This window comes from Panthera onca, chromosome D1 (assembly GCF_046562875.1).
Source record: "Panthera onca isolate mPanOnc1 chromosome D1, mPanOnc1 haplotype 2, whole genome shotgun sequence".
NCBI classification, from domain to species: domain Eukaryota; kingdom Metazoa; phylum Chordata; class Mammalia; order Carnivora; family Felidae; genus Panthera; species Panthera onca.
The window spans coordinates 15,582,194-15,600,966 of NC_138348.1; the positions used below are offsets into that span (position 1 = coordinate 15,582,194).

General features: G+C 42.5%; 2 protein-coding genes across 7 annotated transcripts in view; one reads left to right on the forward strand and one right to left on the reverse strand.

The window, feature by feature from the left end:
- The window catches only part of FAM180B (family with sequence similarity 180 member B), a 336,925-nt gene that overhangs the window by 173,056 nt on the left and 145,096 nt on the right, over window positions 1–18,773 (reverse strand). The gene's annotated exons all lie outside the window — the stretch shown is intronic.
- The window catches only part of FNBP4 (formin binding protein 4), a 45,087-nt gene continuing 32,903 nt past the window's right edge, over window positions 6,590–18,773 (forward strand). The window contains exons 1-6 of one of the 6 annotated variants that reach the window (XM_078433464.2): window positions 6,590–6,919; window positions 8,006–8,098; window positions 14,781–14,917; window positions 15,263–15,449; window positions 17,705–17,852; window positions 18,012–18,132. In XM_078433464.2, the coding sequence (XP_078289590.2) occupies window positions 6,688–6,919; window positions 8,006–8,098; window positions 14,781–14,917; window positions 15,263–15,449; window positions 17,705–17,852; window positions 18,012–18,132 (918 nt within the window). In that variant the 5' untranslated portion in view covers window positions 6,590–6,687. The remainder of the gene's footprint in view (window positions 6,920–8,005; window positions 8,099–14,780; window positions 14,918–15,262; window positions 15,450–17,704; window positions 17,853–18,011; window positions 18,133–18,773) is intronic. The other 5 variants (XM_078433465.2, XR_013550218.2, XM_078433467.2 and 2 more) reach the window with 5 other exon arrangements.

Below are 18,773 nucleotides of genomic sequence, written 5' to 3' on the forward strand. Positions count from 1 at the left end.
TGTGCTGATGGCACAGAGCCTGCTTCAGATTCCCTGACTCCCTCTCTCTCTGCCCCTCCCTTGCTTGCGCTCTCTTTCGAAATAAACGAACACTTAAAAAATACATGTATAGGGGCACCTGGGTGTCTCAGTCTGTTAAGCCTCTGACTTTGGCTCAGATCATGATCTCATGTGAGTCTGAGCCCCACGCTGGCCTCAGCACTGAAAGTGCAGAGTCTGCCTAGGATTCTCTCTCCCTCTATCTGCCCCTTCCCCACTTGCGTGCTCTCTCTCACACGCACAAAACTAAACTTAAAAAATACACGTATATGTATACACATATAGATAGAAATCTTTGTTATGCTAATCAGGTGAGTAGAGGGGGACCCTTAGATAAGTTCAGAATAGGGCCAGTTACCAAGAAGACCAACCCTGTGATGGTGAATCTAGAGTTGGAACTTTGGGCCAGGCCAACCTCCTGGGAAGACTGGGAACCGGAGATGGAGTTCATCGGTCACACTGGGCAATGATTTAATCAACTGTGCCTGTATAATGAAGTCCCAGTAAAAGCTGTACACCAAGGCTGAACAGAGCATCCTGGTTAAGGAACATTTCGTTGTGCCTGGAGGAGTGATATGCCCTAACTCCACGGGGGGGCAGGCAGCATGGGAGCACTGTGCTCCCTCCCAGACTTCCCCCCATGTTTATCTTTTATAATAAAAGTGTAGGGGCACCTGGGTGGCTCAGTTGGTTGAGTGTCCGACTTTGGCTCAGGTCATGATCTCACGGTTCGTGAGTTCGAGCCCCACATGGGGTTCTGTGCTGACGGCTCAGAGCCTGGAGTCTGTTTCGGATCCAGATTCTGTGTTTCCCTCTCTCTCTGCCCCTCCCCCGTTCATGCTCTGTCTCTCTCTGTCTCAAAAATAAATAAACATTTAAAAAGAAAATTTTTAAGTGTAATTGTAAGTATAGAGCTTTCCTGAGTTCTGCGAATGGATCTAGAGAATTATCGAACTTGTTGAGGTCGTGGGAACCCCCAATCTTATAGCCAGTCCAAAGTGTGAGTGTCCTGGGAAATCTGAGAGCTGGCTTCTGAAGTAAGGGCAGTCTTGTGGGGGAAGTGAGCCTATAGAATCTGATGCTAAATCCCTAAGGGGGGGGGGGGGAGGCAGTGCTTATTGTCAGAATTGAATTGATCAAAGTGCACCCAGTTGGGAGTGAGACTGATAAAATTTAGATCACACACACACACACACACACAGCTTCATTCTACCCTACTAAAGCTGAGACTTCTGTAGACAGTCCATTTCTATAGGTGACCTCCTGAAGTTCCAAAACCTAGAGCTTTAAAATGAATTCAGGAAGGTCAACTTTTGACATTAACATCAAATACTGAGGAAAGACATCACCCCATTGCACATCAAATAATAATTATAATTAAATATATATTTAATATGTAAACACACATCTATTTATGGAAGTTTATTTATTTTGAGAGAGAGAGAGTGAGAGAGAGAGAACACATACAGGTGGGAGAAGGACAGAGAGAGAGGAAGAGAGAATCCCAAGCAGGCTCTGCACTGTCAGTGCGGGGCTCGATGCAAGGCTTGAACTCAAGAACTGTGAGATCATGACCTGAGCCAAAGTCTTACACTTAACTGACTGAACCACCCAGGGGCCCCTGAAAATGTTTGTTTACTTAAACGATTGTTCTTCCTAGGTTTTACTTGTCAAATGTCAGCCCTGATCATTTGGTTTTACTGAAACAACATTATCACCACAACCAAAAAATCTCAGTAATTCCAGAGGTGCTTAAGTCCCCAGTAAACAGGAATCAGGCCTGATTTTTCTTTAAAGGGAGTAACTTTGACCACTTTTAGTCTAGATATATGCAAACTTTTCTGTAAAGAGCCAGATAACATTTCAGCCTTTGTAATCTAAATATGGTCTCTCTCACACATTCTTTGATTTTGTTGTTTGTAGGACCCTTTAATTTTTTTTTAATGTTTATTAATTTTTGAGAGAGAGAGAGAGAGAGTGAACAGGGGAGGAGAAGAGAGATAGGGAGACAGAATCAGAAGCAGGCTCCAGGCTCTGAGCTGTCAGCACAGAGCCCAATGCAGGGCTCGAACTCACAAGCCATGAGATCATGACCTGAGCTGAATTCAGACGCTTAACTGACTGAGCCACCCAGGAGCCCCTTTGTAGGACCCTTTAAAAGGTCTGCTTTAGGGGTGTCTGGGTGGCTCAGTCGGTTGAGCTTCCAACTCTTGATTCCAGCTCAGATCATGATCCCAGGATCGTGGGACTGAGCCCTTCATCAGGCTCCGTGCTCAGTGTGGAGACTGCTTGGGATTCTCTTTCTTTCTCTCTCTCTCCGTAGAATAGAATAGAATAGAATAGAATAGAATAGAATACAATACAATACAATACAATACAATACAATACAATACAATACAATACAATAGGGGTGCCTAAGTGCTCAGTTGGTTAAGCATCCAACTCTGGCTCAGGTCATGATCTCACAGTTCATGAGTTTGAGCCCCGCATTGGGCTCCCTGTTGTCAGCACAGAGCCTGCTTTGGATCCTCTGTCCCCCTTTCTCTCTGCCCCTCCCCTGTTCATTCTCTCTCTCTCTCTCTCTCTCTCTCTCTCTCTCTCTCAAATAAATAAACTCTAAAGGGGTGTCTGGGTGGCTCAGTCAGTTGAGCATCCGACTTTGGCTCAGGTCAGGAGCTCACAGTTCCTGAGTTTGAGCCCCGCCTCAGGCTCTGTGCTGTCAGCTTGGAGCATGCTCTCTGCCCCTCCCTCACTCATTCTCTCTCTCTCTCTCTCTCTCTCTCTCTCTCTCTCTCTCTCTCAATCTGTCTCTGTCTCAAATAAACATTAGGGGCGCCTGGGTGGCTCAGTCAGTTGAGCGTCTGACTCCAGCTTAGGTCATGATCTCATGGTCCATGAATTCAAGCCCCTCATTGGGTTCCATGCTGACAGCTCAGGGCCTGGAGCCTGCTTCGGATTCTGTGTCTCCCTCTCTCATTCACACTCTGTCTCTCTCTGACTCTCAAAAATAAAGAAAGGTAATAAAAAAAAAAAACTTTTTTAAATAAATAAATAAACATTAAAAAAACAAAAAACTTTAAGGGGCTCCTGGGTGGCTCAGTAAGTTAAGCGTCTGACTTCAGCTCAGGTCATGATCTCACAGTTTGCAAGTCTGAGCCCTGCATTGGGTTCTGTGCTGACAGCTCAGAGCCTGGAACCTGCTTCACACTCTGTATCTCCCTCTCTCCCTCCCTAGCTTGTACTCTGTCTCTCAATCAATCAATCAATCAATCAAACTTTAAAAATAATTATAATAAAATAAATAAAAATAAAATAAAAGATCTGATATAACTATAATTTGCCTACTCCTGGTCCAGATCCCTAACACCTTCTCTGAGGGCAATAACAGCAGACTATGTCTCCTTCAAAAGCCAGTGGTTCTCAACCCTGGCTAAGCATTAGAATACTATAAAGAGTTTTTAAAAAAAATAATTCATAGGGGTGCCCGACTGGCTTAGTCAGAGGAGCATGCAACTCTTGATCTCAGGGTCATGAGTTAGAGCCCCACGATGGGTGTAGAGATTATTATAAATACATACATACATACACACAGACAGACAGACATAATTGATATTGGGATGCCTGACTGGCTGGCTCAGTCAGTAGAACATGCAGCTCTTGGTCTTGGGGTCCACGCTGGGCATACAGCTTACTTGAAAAGAAAATTTGATATGGGTGGGCACCTGGGTGGGTCAGTCAGTTAAGCATCAGACTTTGGCTCAGGTCATGATCTCACAGTTTGGGCGTTGAGCCCCTCGTTGGACTCTCTGCTGTCAGTTGGGGGCTACTTTGGATCCTCTGTCCCTCCCTCTCCTTCCGCCCCTCCCCCGTTGGTTCTCTCTCTCCCTCTCTCTTTCTTTCAAAAATAAATAAATAAACTTTAAAAATTCTTTCAAATAAATAAATGCATATTTAAACAAATTTTTTTAACGTTTATTTATTTTTGAGACAGAGAGAGACAGAGCGTGAACGGGGGAGGGTCAGAGAGGGAGACACAGAATCTGAAACAGGCTCCAGGCTCTGAGCAGTCAGCACAGAGCCCGACGCGGGGCTCGAATTCACGGACCGTGAGATCATGACCTGAGCCAAAGTCGGATGCTTAACCGACTGAGCCACCCAGGTGCCCCAATAAATGCATATTTGAAAAAAAATTGATGGAGCGCCTGAGTGGCTCGGTCGGTTAAGCGTCCGACTTCGGCTCAGGTCATGATCTCACGGTCCGTGAGTTCGAGCCCCGCGTCGGGCTCTGTGCTGACTGCTCAGAGCCTGGAGCCTGTTTCAGATTCTGTGTCTCCCTCTCTCTCTGCCCCTCCCCTGTTCACGCTCTGTCTCTCTCTGTCTCAAAAATAAACGTTAAAAAAAAATTAAAAAAAAAAAAAAGAAAAAAAATTGATATGAGCTCTGTACTCCCACCCCCAATCTAACTGATTCTGATTTTTATATTGCTTTAGCGCTATCCAGATGGTTTTATGAAGAGACAGCATTGAGAACCATGGTTATAAATATTACAGTTATTTCAGTCACCTCCAGAAATGTAAGTTCCCCAAGAAAAAAACCTTTCCCATTTCTGTGCACTGTGATTTAGCTCATAATCTCAACTTGGTTCCAGCCAGTTTTATAATAGGATCTAGATTTTTGTATAAAGGCTTATTAATAATAATAGCTACCATATAACGATTGCTTATTTTGTTCTTTGTACAAGGCAAAGATCTTAAAACTATGTTCTAATTTAAACTTCACGACTACCCTAAGAATACTGTTACTAGCACATTGTATAGCTGCTGAAACAAAATTTAGGGTTGTTAAGAAACTTATCCTGGGTGCCTGGGTGGCTTAGTCGGTTAAGCATCCGACTTTGGCTCAGATCATGATCTCACAGTTTGTGAGTTCTAGCCTCACATTGGGCTCTGTGCTGACAGCTCAGAGCCTGGAGCCTGCTTTGGATTCTGTCTCCCTCTCTCTCTCCCTCCCCCGCTTATGACCTGTCTTTCTCTGTCAAAACAAACACTAAAAAAGTAAAAAGAAACTTATCCAAGCAACCACATCTGGAAGGTGCAGAGGGTGAGTTTTTGAACCAAGATGTTTGGCTTCAGAACTCCTATGCACAACTACTATATTACAATGCCTCTTCCCTAAGAAATGTCAGAAAACTGATAATAGCTTCAAAGCAGCAAATTATCCTGTTTCTAGCCGCTAATTTTTCAGAAATTTGGGGAGTCTAATCTCACACTAATCCAGATATTTCTCCCATAGGCAAGAAAGAATTCTTGCTACTTATTTCAAGTTTGTACATGTTTACATACTATATTCATTAAAAAAATTGAGTGCTTATGTTCCAGAAAGTGCGTTTCGTAAACAGGGAACAAACTGGATAAGTCACGGTTTTCATGGCTTTTACATCCAAAAACTGGCTGGCTCAGTCAGAAGAGCTTGTGACTCTTGACTACAAGGTCATGAGTTCAAGTCCCATGTTGGGTGTAGAAATTATAAAAAAAAAAAAAAAAAAAAAAAAAATGGCGGTGCCTGGCTGTCTCAGTCAGTAGAGCATAGCCATCTTGATGTCAGGGTTGTAAGTTCCAGCCCCATGTTAGGTGTAGAGATTACTTAAAAATAAAATCTTTAAAAATAGAAAATTTGAGGGGTTATCTATACATTAGGGGTTATCTACCATACAAGGTTGTGGTGAGAAAATACAATTTTACGTGTAAAGCGCTTAGGCAGTGAGTGCCTCACACACAGTTAAGTGCTCAGTGAACGTTAGTTTACGGAATCTCGAGTGCACTAGGTCTTGAGTAATGGAGAATTTCCCATTGCGATGCTGTATTCCAGCTAGCGTCCAAGTGGCTGGCTCCAGAGGAGGGAAGAAGGGGAGAAGGAGGGGGAAGAGTGCTAAAGGACGATGAAGCAGGTTGAGGATACCAATGGGCCAGATTGGGAAAGCTGTAAACCACCGCAACAATTTAGGACTTTCCCTCTTATGAAGTACAATGTCTAGTGATTTTTTTTCCAGCTGGTTAAGTAACCCAATGAGACATCAGATTTGTGCTCTAAGAAAACTTACAAAAGCATAAAAGACCCACTATTTTATTCACTGTTCAACATTACACCCCAAGTAACCCACAATAATCAGGACGAAACTCGGAAGGACTCAGAAAGCACGGCAACCTCCCAAGGCGCGCACACACACACACACAAAACCAACCGCAGCAGAGAATAGGGATAAGATGGAGGACAAGGGGCATAAAGAAAAGACTCCGCAAAAGACGCATGGGTGGAGTTCGTAATGGGAAGTCGTTCTAACTCAGGCTCTTCCGCGCTATTGGCTTGACTCTCACTCTTTTTCCTTTTCCACTGGCTACTGGCTCCTTCAATGGATCAAAACAGCCAATCGCCTAGCACCGTGGGTAAAGCCCGCCCTGCCTCCCTGGAAGGAGGAGCCAGAATAGCGTACAGGACCCAGGGCGCTTGCGCGGGCGCGCGCTCCGCCGGTTAAAAGCAGATTCTCTGAGGAGGCGGTGTCGCGGTGCATGAATATTGATTACGCAGCGCCGCGCCGAGCGCCCGCCCCTCTCGGCTGCCCGACGCTCGCGGCTCGCGCTCAGGCTCGCGATGGGGAAGAAGTCCCGGGCGGTACCCGGCCGCAGGCCTATTCTGCAGCTCTCTCCGCCGGGTCCCCGTAGCAGCACCCCGGGAAGGGACCCGGAGCCGGAACCCGACACGGAGCCGGATTCGACGGCGGCGGCGCCCAGCCAGCCAGCTCCGGCGGCGCCACCGACGACGACGACGACCACGGTGACTACTGCCGCCGCGGCCCCAGACGACTCGCCTTCAGAAGGTAAAGGTGCGCGAGGGAACTCCGGCACCTAGGTGGGGCTTCCGAAACTCGAGCTCGGGGCTTGCGGCCTAGGGCAGGGCCCTGGGAGGAAGAGAAACCCGGGCGGGAGGGCTTGCTCCGCATCCGAGGCCTGCTGCGTGGGTCCCGAGGGGAGGACCGATGTGGGCCCCAAAGGCGGCGGAAGGGGCCGGCGGCGCCGCGCGCGGCCCGCCCGCCCGAGGGGCGCCATCTCTGGTGCAGTGGTTGGCCTGGCCTCCCGAGTCTCCTCAGCGTCGGCGCTCGGGTTTGCATAACTTCAGGGGTTATTTGTGAGAGTCCGGGCTTCGCTTCCGAGGCCTGGAGATAGGAAACCTGCCCTTTTCTACACGTCCTGTGCTTTTACCTTCGTTTTTGTTGAAACTGAGAGGGACCCTTTAGAAGTGAGTACGCCCATTTTATTATGCCAGCCAAAGCGAACGTAACTCCAAATGGGTAGGTAACCCCAAAATTCCTGCAGAAGTGGTGCTTGTGGGTTCCCAAGTACTTGTTGGTTTCTCCCCGGAATGGTTGTTGGATTAAGAGTAACTGTTCAGCGCGCTGCTACGGGGCCAGACGCCCGAGATGCCGGGATCTTTTCAGGCGCTAAAATAACCCCTTGGTAGTTACTGTAGGGGGGAAAAATGCTATGGCTAGCCTTGCTTATTTTTATTTTATTTTATTTTATTTTATTTTATTTTATTTTATTTTATTTTATTTTTTAAATATAACTTAAATCGGTTTCCATTGGCTATGCTTGTTTAAAGGCCCAGTGGTATCCCCGAGAAGATTTGTTCTGTGTCTGTGTATTTTTAAAATTTTGAATGACTTAAGGTATACTTTTATGTACCATCCTCGCGTCCTTAATGTTAAAGTCGCTAGTCACGTGGAAGAGTCTAGCTCTGCTTGTTTATCATCTCCCAGTTATTTGGGTCAGTGATGGATTTACACACCCTGTTTTCAAGTTGGTGAAATTGAGATTTGAAAGGTCAAATCAAAGATTGTTTTGTCACCTGTAGTGTTTTCTCTGGTCCACCGTCTAACTGTAGTTTTCTTTTGTACCTTTTTAAAATCCAGATGAACAGGAAGTGGTGGTGGAGGTTCCCAGAGTTCAGAATCCTTCCAAACCACCAGTCATGACCACCAGACCTACAGCCGTTAAAGCAACAGGTACGCTTTTTTTTTTTTTTTTTCGTCTTTTCTACAAGGTCTTTCATTAGGGTCAGATTGGGTTTGTATATATTTTGTTGAATGCTTCGGTGCTGCTTACATTTCTCCCATAAAATGGAAATTTAACATTTTTGAAAATAAAGTAAATTTTTGTATGTGATGGCTTGCTGGTATGTACACTTAAACCAAAGTAAGGTTTGTTGTTGCTTTTCTTTCTGTAGCCAAAATACCTTTTACTATTTTTCTTCTAATCCTGTTTTGTAATTTTCTGGCTCCCCCACTAGCTTGATGTTCTTTAGGGATACCAAGGATGTCTTTCATTCTGTGCATTTCTTTTCCAGCACTATGCTTTGGTTGGTACCTAGCAAATGTTTGTGGAGCTGAAAATTGCTCTTATTAAATATTTTTTAGGGGCACTTGGCTGGCTCAGTCAGTAGAGCCTGTGACTTTTTTTTTTTTTTTTTTTAATATTTGTTTATCCTTAGAGAGGGAGAACACGAGCAGGGAAGGGGCAGAGAGGGAGATACAGAATCCAAAGCAGGCTCCAGGCTCTGAACTGTCAGCACAGAGTCCGATGTGGGACTTGAACTCACGAACTATGAGATCATGACCTGAACCAAAGTCGGACACTTAACCAGCTGAGCCCCCCAGGCGCCCCAGAGGGTGTGACTCTTGATCTCAGTGTTGTGAGTTTGAGCCAGACCTTGGTTATAGATATTACTTAAAAGAATAAAGTCTTAAAAATAAATAATTATTAAGTGTGAAGGAATATTTGCAACAGTGGTTTTGTAGATAAACCTGGTCTCAAATTGGCATTCTAGCATTAATGCTAATACCTTGGGAGTGCATTCATCCATAAAATAAATCTTATGGGAGGGCACCTGGGTGGCGCAGTTGGTTAAGTGTCCCAAGACTTGGTTTCCATTCAGGTCATGATCTGGGGGGTCATGGGATCAAACCCGGGGTCAGGCTCTGTGCTGACAGCTTGGAGCCTGCTTGGGATTTTCTCTTTGCCTCACTCTGCCCCTCCCCTGCTCACTCTCTCTCTGTCTTTCTCTCTCTGTCTCTCTCAAAATAAATATTAAAAATAATTTTTTTTTCTGAATCAGCCAGCCCTAAGTTGTTTTGAAGATTAAATTGAACAGGGTACATGAAGTTCAGATACACAGCAAGTGCCAAGAATGTTAGTTTTTGCTAGTCTTTATATATCTTGAAAGATCAAAATATGTTTTGATACTAAATTTTTTTTTAAGTTTATTTTTTGGGAGAGAGAGAATCCCAGGCAGGCTCCACGCCAACGGCACAGAGCCCAACACGGAGTTTGAACCCACAAACTGTGAGATCATGACCTGAGTTGGATGCTTAACCAACTGAGCCACACAGGCACCCCTTGATACTAAATATTTTATAATTGGTAATAATTTTATTCTTTCAGTTTGGAGTTCTGTCCAAACATGACACCTGAGATAATAGAAGTTTGTTCTCCTTTCCTCCCAGTTGCCATGTAAAAAAAATAGGGTCGTTTAGAAAAGCTAAAACTTGGTTGTAAGAGAAATTTCAGAACTAGGAAATGCCATTTTATATTTGTAAACTATGTATGTTATTTTGAGTTTTTTATGATGAATAGAAATTTAATGTTCCAAGAAGAAATTTCTTGAATTGCTCTGTCAGCATTTCAGCCCTTCATGTGCCTTGTGAATAGAACTATTTTCATTCTGTCCAACTTCATCCTGAAACATAAGGTATCTGCTTTATTCAGTTCTTAACCTACCAGTTGTGATACTCCGGAAAAATGTGTCAAACAAAACCCAAAGTGAAACCATTTTCTATTATTTGTATGGCTTCTATAGCTATTAGAGTAGATACTCAAGAATTTTCCTTTTTTTTTTTTTTTTTTTTTAGATGATTTTAAAGAATTTTACTTTTATCACTAGAAACATGCCAGATTTCTTTCCACAGAAATGAAGTATAAATGTTAAGTTGTTAAAGTATGTTTTTATAATACAGTAGAGCACCTTGGTGGCTCAGTTGGTTGGTCAAGCCTTCAACTCTTGATTTTGGCTCAGGTCATGCCCCCCCATCGGGCTCTGTGCTGACAGGGCAGAGCCTGCTTCGGATTCTCTCTCTCCCTTTCTCTCTCTCTGCTCCTCCCCTATACTGATCACGAGAGTTCTCTCTTAAAATAAATAAACTTAAATAATACAGTACAGCAAGCATAGCTAATATTTTCATGCAGAAGAATATTATGGTAATATGCATATGAAATTAAGAAAAATTCAGGGGCGCCTGGGTGGCTCAGTCGGTTGGGCGTCCGACTTCGGCTCAGGTCATGATCTCATGGTCCGTGGGGTCGAGCCCCGCGCCAGGCTCTGTGCTGACAGCTCAGAGCCTGGAGCCTGTTTCGGATTCTGTGTCACCCTCTTTCTCTGACCCTCCCCTGTTCATGCTCTCTCTCTGTCTCAAAAATAAATAAATGTTAAAAAAATTTAAAAAAAAAGAAAGATTCAGAGTGAACTCTGAAGTTAGATCAGTTGACTACTATGATAGTCATTGATATTTCAGCATCATCTAGGAAAGGGTAATGTAGCTCCACTGATGAGTGTCAGAAGTCTGTAAATTGGCTAAAATTCTACACTCAGGTGTGTTTTCCTGGAAGAGGGTCCATAGTTTTTATTATATTTATTGTTAGTAGTTTCTGTAACCAAAAGGATTGAAACACTGTTCGAACGATGTTTTGAGGCAATTGTAGACTTATTAGAAAAATAATAGTTACTGTTTGAAGCTTATCAAGTTAAGTTTATACCTAAGAAATAATTTTCTACCTAATGTAGTTGATTTGCACAATAAATTGTGTGGCACCATCCATTAAAGGTAAGCCTATTGAGGTTTCAGCAGCCAGCACCCGTTTCAGTAAAAGACTGCTAAGGACTATGGCTTCAAAGAATGTCCTGGTTTTATTTTATTATTTTTTTTTTAATTTTTTTTTTTTAATGTTTGTTTATTTTGAGATAGAGACAGAGCATGAACAGGGGAGGGGCAGAGAGAGAGGGAGACACAGAATCTGAAACAGGCTCCAGGCTCTGAGATGTCAGCACAGAGCCCGATGCGGAGCTCGAACTCACGGACCGTGAGATCATGACCTGAACCGAAGTCGGACACTTAACCGACCAAGCCACCCAGGCGCCCCAAGAATGTCCTGGTTTTAAATAGCTGTATCATCTCAATAGTAGTCTGGGTTATGGTCCTATGAAGCTTTTGTTTATTTATTTTTTTTAAGATTAAGCAAGTTTACATAATATTAGGACTTTATTTTCAGTATCAGCTCTAAATTCATTCCTATTCCTTATCATTGATGGAGTAAATTTTCATAGGTGTGATTAGAACTTAACATGCATCTCATGGCTTGCTTTTATCTTCCTTTTATTCCTTTAGTGTTTAGATTTTGTCCCATTAGCATTTTTGCATGTAATCCTGTAATCTGATTAATCATAAATTAATATTGCATCAGGTTCCATGCTATAATTTGTTTTGCCAGTCCCCTATTTGAGAGCATTTGAGTTGTTTACAGCTTTCATTATTTAAATAAAGTTGCCAGAAGCTTTGTGTGAAATTTTTTTTTTAGTTATTCCTTGGGTTTGTATTCTCAAAGATGGGATTATCTATCTTAAAGAAACTTGGAGTTTTGTGGCTTTTGGTATGTGTTACCAGATTATTCTTTTTTTTTTTTTTTTTTTTTTTTTTGTTAATTTTGTTTTAACGTTTATTTATTTTTGAGACAGAGGGAGACAGAGCATGAACGGGGGAGGGTCAGAGAGAGGGAGACACAGAATCTGAAACAGGCTCCCGGCTCTGAGCTGTCAGCACAGAGCCTGACGCGGGGCTTGAACTCACGGACCGTGAGATCATGACCTGAGCCAAAGCTGGCCGCTTAACCGACTGAGCCACCCAGGCGCCCCGTTACCAGATTATTCTTAAGAAATAACCAATTTAGGGGCGCCTGAGTGGCTCAGTCGGTTAAGAGTCCGACTTCAGCTCAGGTCATGATCTCATGGTCCATGAGTTCGAGCCCCGGGTCAGGCTCTGTGCTGACATCTCAGAGCCTGGAGCCTGCTTCAGATTCTGTGTCTCTCTCTCTGGCCCTCCCCCGTTCATGCTGTGTCTCTCTCTGTCTCAAAAATAAATAAACATTAAAAAAAAAAGGGGGGGGGGCGCCTCGGTGGCTCAGTCGGTTGGGCAGCCGACTTCGGCTCAGGTCATGATCTCGCGGTCTGTGAGTTCGAGCCTCGCGTCGGGCTCTGTGCTGACAGCTCAGAGCCTGGAGCCTATTTAAGATTCTGTGTCTCCCTCTCTCTGACCATCCCCTGTTCATGCTCTGTCTCTCTCTGTCTCAAAAATAAATAAACAGTAAAAAAAAATTTTTTTTTAAATTAAAAAAAAAAAGAAATAACCAATTTAGGGCACCTGGGTGGCTCAGTCGATTAAGCGTCCAACCTCGGCTCAGGTCATGATCTCACAGTTTGAGTTCGAACCCTGTGTCAAGCTCCATGCTGACAGCTCAGAGCCTGGAGCCTGTTTCAGATTCTGTGTCTTCCTCTCTCTCTGCCCCTCCCCCACTCGTGCTCTATCTCCGTCTCAAAAAGAAATAAATGTAAAAAAAAATAATAATAATTTATGGGGGCTCTTGAATGGCTCAGTTGGTTGAGCATCTGACTTGATTTTTGCTTCGGTCTTGATCCCAGGGTCCTGGGATGGAGCCCCGCGTCGAGCTCTGTGCTGAGCTTGTGGCCTACTTAAGATTCTCTCTCTTTTCCTCTGCCCCTCTCCCCTGCTCATTCTCCCTTTCTCACTTAAAAAAAAAAAAAAAAAAAAAACTTTTTAGGGCATCTGGGTGGCTCAGTCAGTTAAGCGTCTGACTTCAGCTCAGGTCATGATCTCACAGCTTATGGGTTTGAGCCCCGCATTGAGCTGTGTGCTGACAGCTCAGAGCCTGCTTAGGATTTTGTTTCCCTCTCTCTCTGCCCTTTCCCCACTCACACTCTGTCTCTTTCTCAAAAAATAAATAAACATTAAAAAAAAGTCTTTCTAGTCAGCTTTGAATATTTTAGAAATTTGGGGTGCCTGGGTGTCTCAATCGGTTAAGTGTCTGACTCTTGATCTCAGCTCAGGTCATGATCTCACAATTCGTGAATTTGACCCCCAAGCTCTGCATCTAGCACTGCGGTGATGGTTTAGAGCCTGCTTGGGATTCTGTCTCCTCCTCTCTGTCCTTCCCTACTTGTGCTGTCTCTTGTGTGCACTCTGTGTGTCTCTCTCTCAAAATAAATAAATAAACTTAAATTTTTTAAATTGGTATTTAGTGCAAGAACTTTACCTGTATGGTAAAGATAATGAAGGCAAGATTGATAGGGCTAAAACAATGAATGTGAACCCCTATGATAAATGAAGCAACCTAATGTTTATTTTTAGATGATCTCATGAATTCATTTATGGAATTATGATACAACTAGATTTTACTTCCTGATAAATCTGTTCATTTACCAAATATTTACAGAGAGCATAGGCTGTTGCCAGACCCTGGGAAATTTAGTCTTAGTGATAGCTGAAAAGTTGGCTGGAGTTTAACATTTAATGTATCTGTTACAATAAAATTAGATGTAAAAAGAGAATATATTCTTGCTTAATTAAAATTTTTTTTAATGTTTATTTCTGAGACACAGAGAGACAGAGCATGAGTGGGGAAGGGGCAGAGAGAGAGGGAGACACAGAATCTGAAGCAGGCTCCTGGCTATCAGCACAGAGCCTGATGCGGGGCTCGAACTCACAAACCGTGAGATCATGACCTGAGCCAAAGTTGGTCTCTCAACGGACTGAGCCACCTAGGCGCCCCTATGCTTGCTTAATTTTAACATTAGAGTGGCCACAGGTCGTACAGAGGGAAATGGCATACATAGCAGCATTATAGAAGCTATATCTGATACCTCTTAAGTTTGAGGAAGACATTGAAGATTGGTTCTGGCTGGGTTTTTGTTGTTTGTTTTGGTTCTAGCACTTAGATTTCCATTATAATTAGTCCCTTCTTGTTTGAGGAAAAATTGGAAAAGATTTTTAGCTTTGAAAATCTGTTTCATCTACTAAACCCTAATCGGCTTTGTTGTTTCAGATGGACACATAAATCAACAAATTCCTTTTTTTTTTTTTTTAATGTTTATTTATTTTTGATAGAGAACATGTACAAGCAGGGGAGGTGCAGAGAGAGAGGGAGACAGAATCCCAAGCAGGCTCCGAGCTGTCAGCGCAGAGCCCAATGTGGGGCTCAGTCCCATGAACCACAAGATCGTGACCTGAGCCGAAATCAAGAGTTGGAAACTTAACCAACTGAGCCACCCAGGCACCCCTACGAATTCTAAAATCAGGATTTACTCTGTGCTATTTTGAAAAAGGATGAGGTTGATTGATTGTGTATTTTGAGAAGGATGTCAAGTAGCTATGTGGATGGTTTTATTAGCTCTAAATGCATATTATAATTTCTATCTCTGTGGTAGTTCAGTGATGACTCATTTTGAGGCTGTGTTCTAATCTGTAAGTAAACTAATTGTAAACTCTGACTGAAGAACAAGGTCATATTTTTCTTCCTGGAGCATACTGGCATTGTTGTCACTAACATTTACCATTTTCTTTCTAGGAGGTCTGTGCTTACTTGGTGCATATGCGGACAGTGATGATGATGAGAGTGATGTTTCAGAAAAACCAGCACAGTCCAAAGAGACAAATGGAAACCAGTCAACCGATATTGATAGTACATTGGCCAACTTCTTAGCGGTTAGTGGTGCTTTTGTTTGGCTTTTTAGCTATTGAAGCCACTTTGGGACCTGGATCTCAAGTGGTTAGCCTGCTTGTCAGTTTCGGTGTTTCTGTCTTCTTTCTCCCCTTCCACATCTCTTCCTTAGTCCCTCCCCATCCCAGTCATCTCTTTTTTGTAAAGGTTGTAAGGAGGAGAAAACTGGAGAATTAAAGTGTTTGGGGATCTTTTACATAATTGGAAATTGAGAGTTTTGATTTAAGCTGAGAATTGATCATGTAGAATTTTTTTTATGGTGATTGTCATTTTCTCAGTGTTCTAGTTTTGAGGTTATTCATGCATTTGTTACTATTTCCATACTAAAGGAGATTGATGCTATAACAGCACCTCAGCCTACAGCTCCTGTAGGAGCCTCTGCTCCACCTCCAACTCCACCTAGACCAGAGCCAAAGGAATCAGCAACATCTGCCCTTAGTTCTACCACTTCAAATGGAACAGACTCCACTCAGACAGCAGGGTGGCAGTATGATACTCAGTGTTCACTTGCAGGAGGTAAGTTTGATACTTTGATTTTTTAAAGAAGTCTGAAGTGTAATTTTCAAAGGTGTTCTAGGCATTGAAATTCCCAAGGATGAAAGCCCATATGCTTTAGCAGACTTTTAACCAGTTGCAATTTTATGCCAAGTGAATAATTAAAGCCATTATTTATTTTATTTACTTGTTTTTTTTAATGTTAATTTTAGAGATAGAATATGAGCAGAGGAGGGGCAGAGAGAGAGGGAGACACAGAATCCGAAGTAGTAAGGCCATTATTTTAAAGGTTCTTTTTTGGGGGCACCTGGGTGGCTCCGTTGGTTAAGTGTCTGAGTTTGGCTCAGGTCACAATATCATCGTTCATGGTTTTGAGCCCCGTGTTGTCAGTACAGAGCCTGCTTTGGATCCTCTATCTCCCTCACTCTGCCCCTCCCGCTCCCCTCAAAAATAAAACTTAAAAAAACCCAAAAAACTCCAGAATCCTTAAATAATTCTTTGTCTTTTTTTTTTTTAACTTTTTCGAAATGCTTATTTATTTTTGAGAGAGAAATAGAATGTGAGTGGGAGAGAGGGAGACACAATCTGAAGCAGGCTCCAGGCTCCCAAGTTGTCAGCACAGAGCCCGACATGGGGCTTGAGCCCACGAACTGTGAGATCATGACCTGAGCTGAGGTTGGACTCTTAACCATCTGAGCCACCCAGGCACCCTTGTCAAACTTTTTTAAGTAATTTGTGCAAAAATGATTTGGGAAGGAGGAGTTAGACCTCCAGGGGACATTTGACTGTGTCTCTAGACATATTTGGTTGTTACTCCAAGGGGTGGGGAACTGTTAGTGCATCTAGTTGGTAGAATCCAGGATGCTAAACACTACATGGGACTACCCTCACCACAACAAAGAATTATCCAGCCCAAATGTTAACATTGCTAAAGTTGAGGAACCTTGTGTTAGATTGTTAATAGCTTTAGAGCTGAGTTGGGGTATAAAGTGAGAATTGTGGAGAAATTTATGCTTCCTTTTTTAATTTTTAAAATTTTTTATTTTAATTCCAGTATAGTTAACATACAGTGTCATATTAGTTTCAGGTATACAGTATAATAATTCAAGATTCTATCCATTATTTTGTGCTCGTCAAAGTGCACTTCTTAATACCTATCACCGATTTCACCTGTTTCCCCTCCTCCCGCACCCTCTAGTAATCATCAGTTCTCTATAGTTAGTCTTTCTTCATTTGTCTCTCTCTTTCTTTGCCTTTGCTCATCTGTTTTATTTCTTAAATTCCACATGAGTGAAATATCATATTTGTCTTTTTCTGACTTTTCTTAGCATTGTACTTTCTAGCTCTGTCTGCATTGTTACAAATGGCAAGCTTTCATTCCTTTTTATGGCTGAATACTATTCCATTGTGTATATACCACTTCTTTGTTCATTTATAAATAGGTACTTGGGCTGCTTCCATAATTTGTCTATTGTAGATTATGCTACAATAAACATAGGGGTGCATGTATACTTTCAAATTAGTATTTGTGTTCTTTGAATAAATACCAAGTAATGCAATTACTAGATTGTATAGTAGGTTTTTTTTTTTTTTTAATGTTTATTTATTTTGTGAGAGAGGGGGTACTTGTGCATGTGCTGGTGAGCAGGGAAGGGGCAGAGACAGAAGGAGAGAGAATCCCAAAGTGGGCTCCGCGCTGTGAGCACAGAGCCCACCACAGGGCTCAATCCCATGAACCCATAAGATCATGACCTGAGCCAAAACCAAGTTGGACACAACCGACCGAGCCACCCAGGGACCCCTATTTTTAATATTTTGAGGAACCTCTGTACGGTTTTCCACAATGGCTGCACTGGTTTATATTCCAGCCAACGGCGTGGGGAGGGTTCCTTTTTCTCCACATCCTCACCAACGCTGTTTCTTGTGTTTCTGATTTTAGCCATTCTGACAGGTGTGAGGTGACACCTCATTGTATTTTGACTTGCATTTCCCTGATGATGAGTGATGTTGATGATGAGTGATGAGTGACACAGATCTTTTTCTGTGTCTGTTGACCATCTGGATGTCGCCTTTGGAAAAATGTCTGTTCATGTCTTGCCCATTTTTATTTGGATTATTTGTTTTTTGCTTGTTGAGTTGAACAAGTTCTTTATATATTTTGGATACTCACCCTTTATCAGTTATTTCATTAATAAATATCTTACCATATTCAGTAGGTTGTTTTTTAGTTTTGTTGATGAGAAATTTTTGGTTTTTAAAATTTGTCTTTCTTCTAGTTGGAATTGAGATGGGAGATTGGCAAGAAGTCTGGGATGAGAACACAGGATGCTATTATTATTGGAACACACAAACAAATGAAGTGACTTGGGAGTTACCGCAGTATCTTGCCACCCAGGTACAGGGATTACAACATTACCAGCCCAGGTAAGAATAGACTTACAGGAGAAATTACCTAGGAAGAAGTTAGAGTCTTTCTCTTGTTGATAATATTTGCCTTTTGTTTCTCTTACTAAGTGTATATCTATATCTATATCTGTATCTATCTATCTATCTATATATATATATTTTTTTTTTTTTTTTCAGTTCTGTAACAGGTGCTGAAGCTAGTTTTGTGGTTAATACAGATGTGTATACAAAGGAGAAGAACGTTTCTGTTTCCAGTAGTAAAAGTGGACAAGTCATAGCCAAGCGAGAAGTCAAAAAGGTAAGTTACAACATATCTCATTTGCTTGCTTGCATGCTTATTTATTTCTTTATAAATGCTTATTTATTTTTGGCGGGGGGAGGGAAAGAGAGGAAAGAATCCCAAGCAGGCTCTTACATGGGGCTCATACCCACAAACTGCGAGATCATGATCTGAGCTGAAATCCAGAATTGGACGCTTAAACGACTTAGCCATCCAGATGCCCCTCATTTGCTTATTTTAAATCTTTTTTTTTTTTAATTTTTTTAATGTTTATTTATTTTTGAGACAGAGAGAGACAGAGCATGAATGGGGGAGGGGCAGAGAGAGAGGGAGACACAGAATCGGAAGCAGGCTCCAGGCTCTGAGCCATCAGCCCAGAGCCTGACGCGGGGCTCGAACTCACGAACCGTGAGATCGCAACCTGAGCTGAAGTCGGACGCTCAACCGACTGAGCCACCCAGGCGCCCCTGCTTATTTTAAATCTAAAGAACTTGACTCTTGCTCTGGAACAGGTATAGAAGCTTTCTGTTAGTATTTTATAACTGGATGTGAAATAGGACAAATGTTTCTTAAAGCTTTATTTGATGTTTATGTTTAATATGTAGCCCTTATAACAGTTACCCAGTTCATTGGTTCTTCTGGAGCTTTAGGGTGCCAAA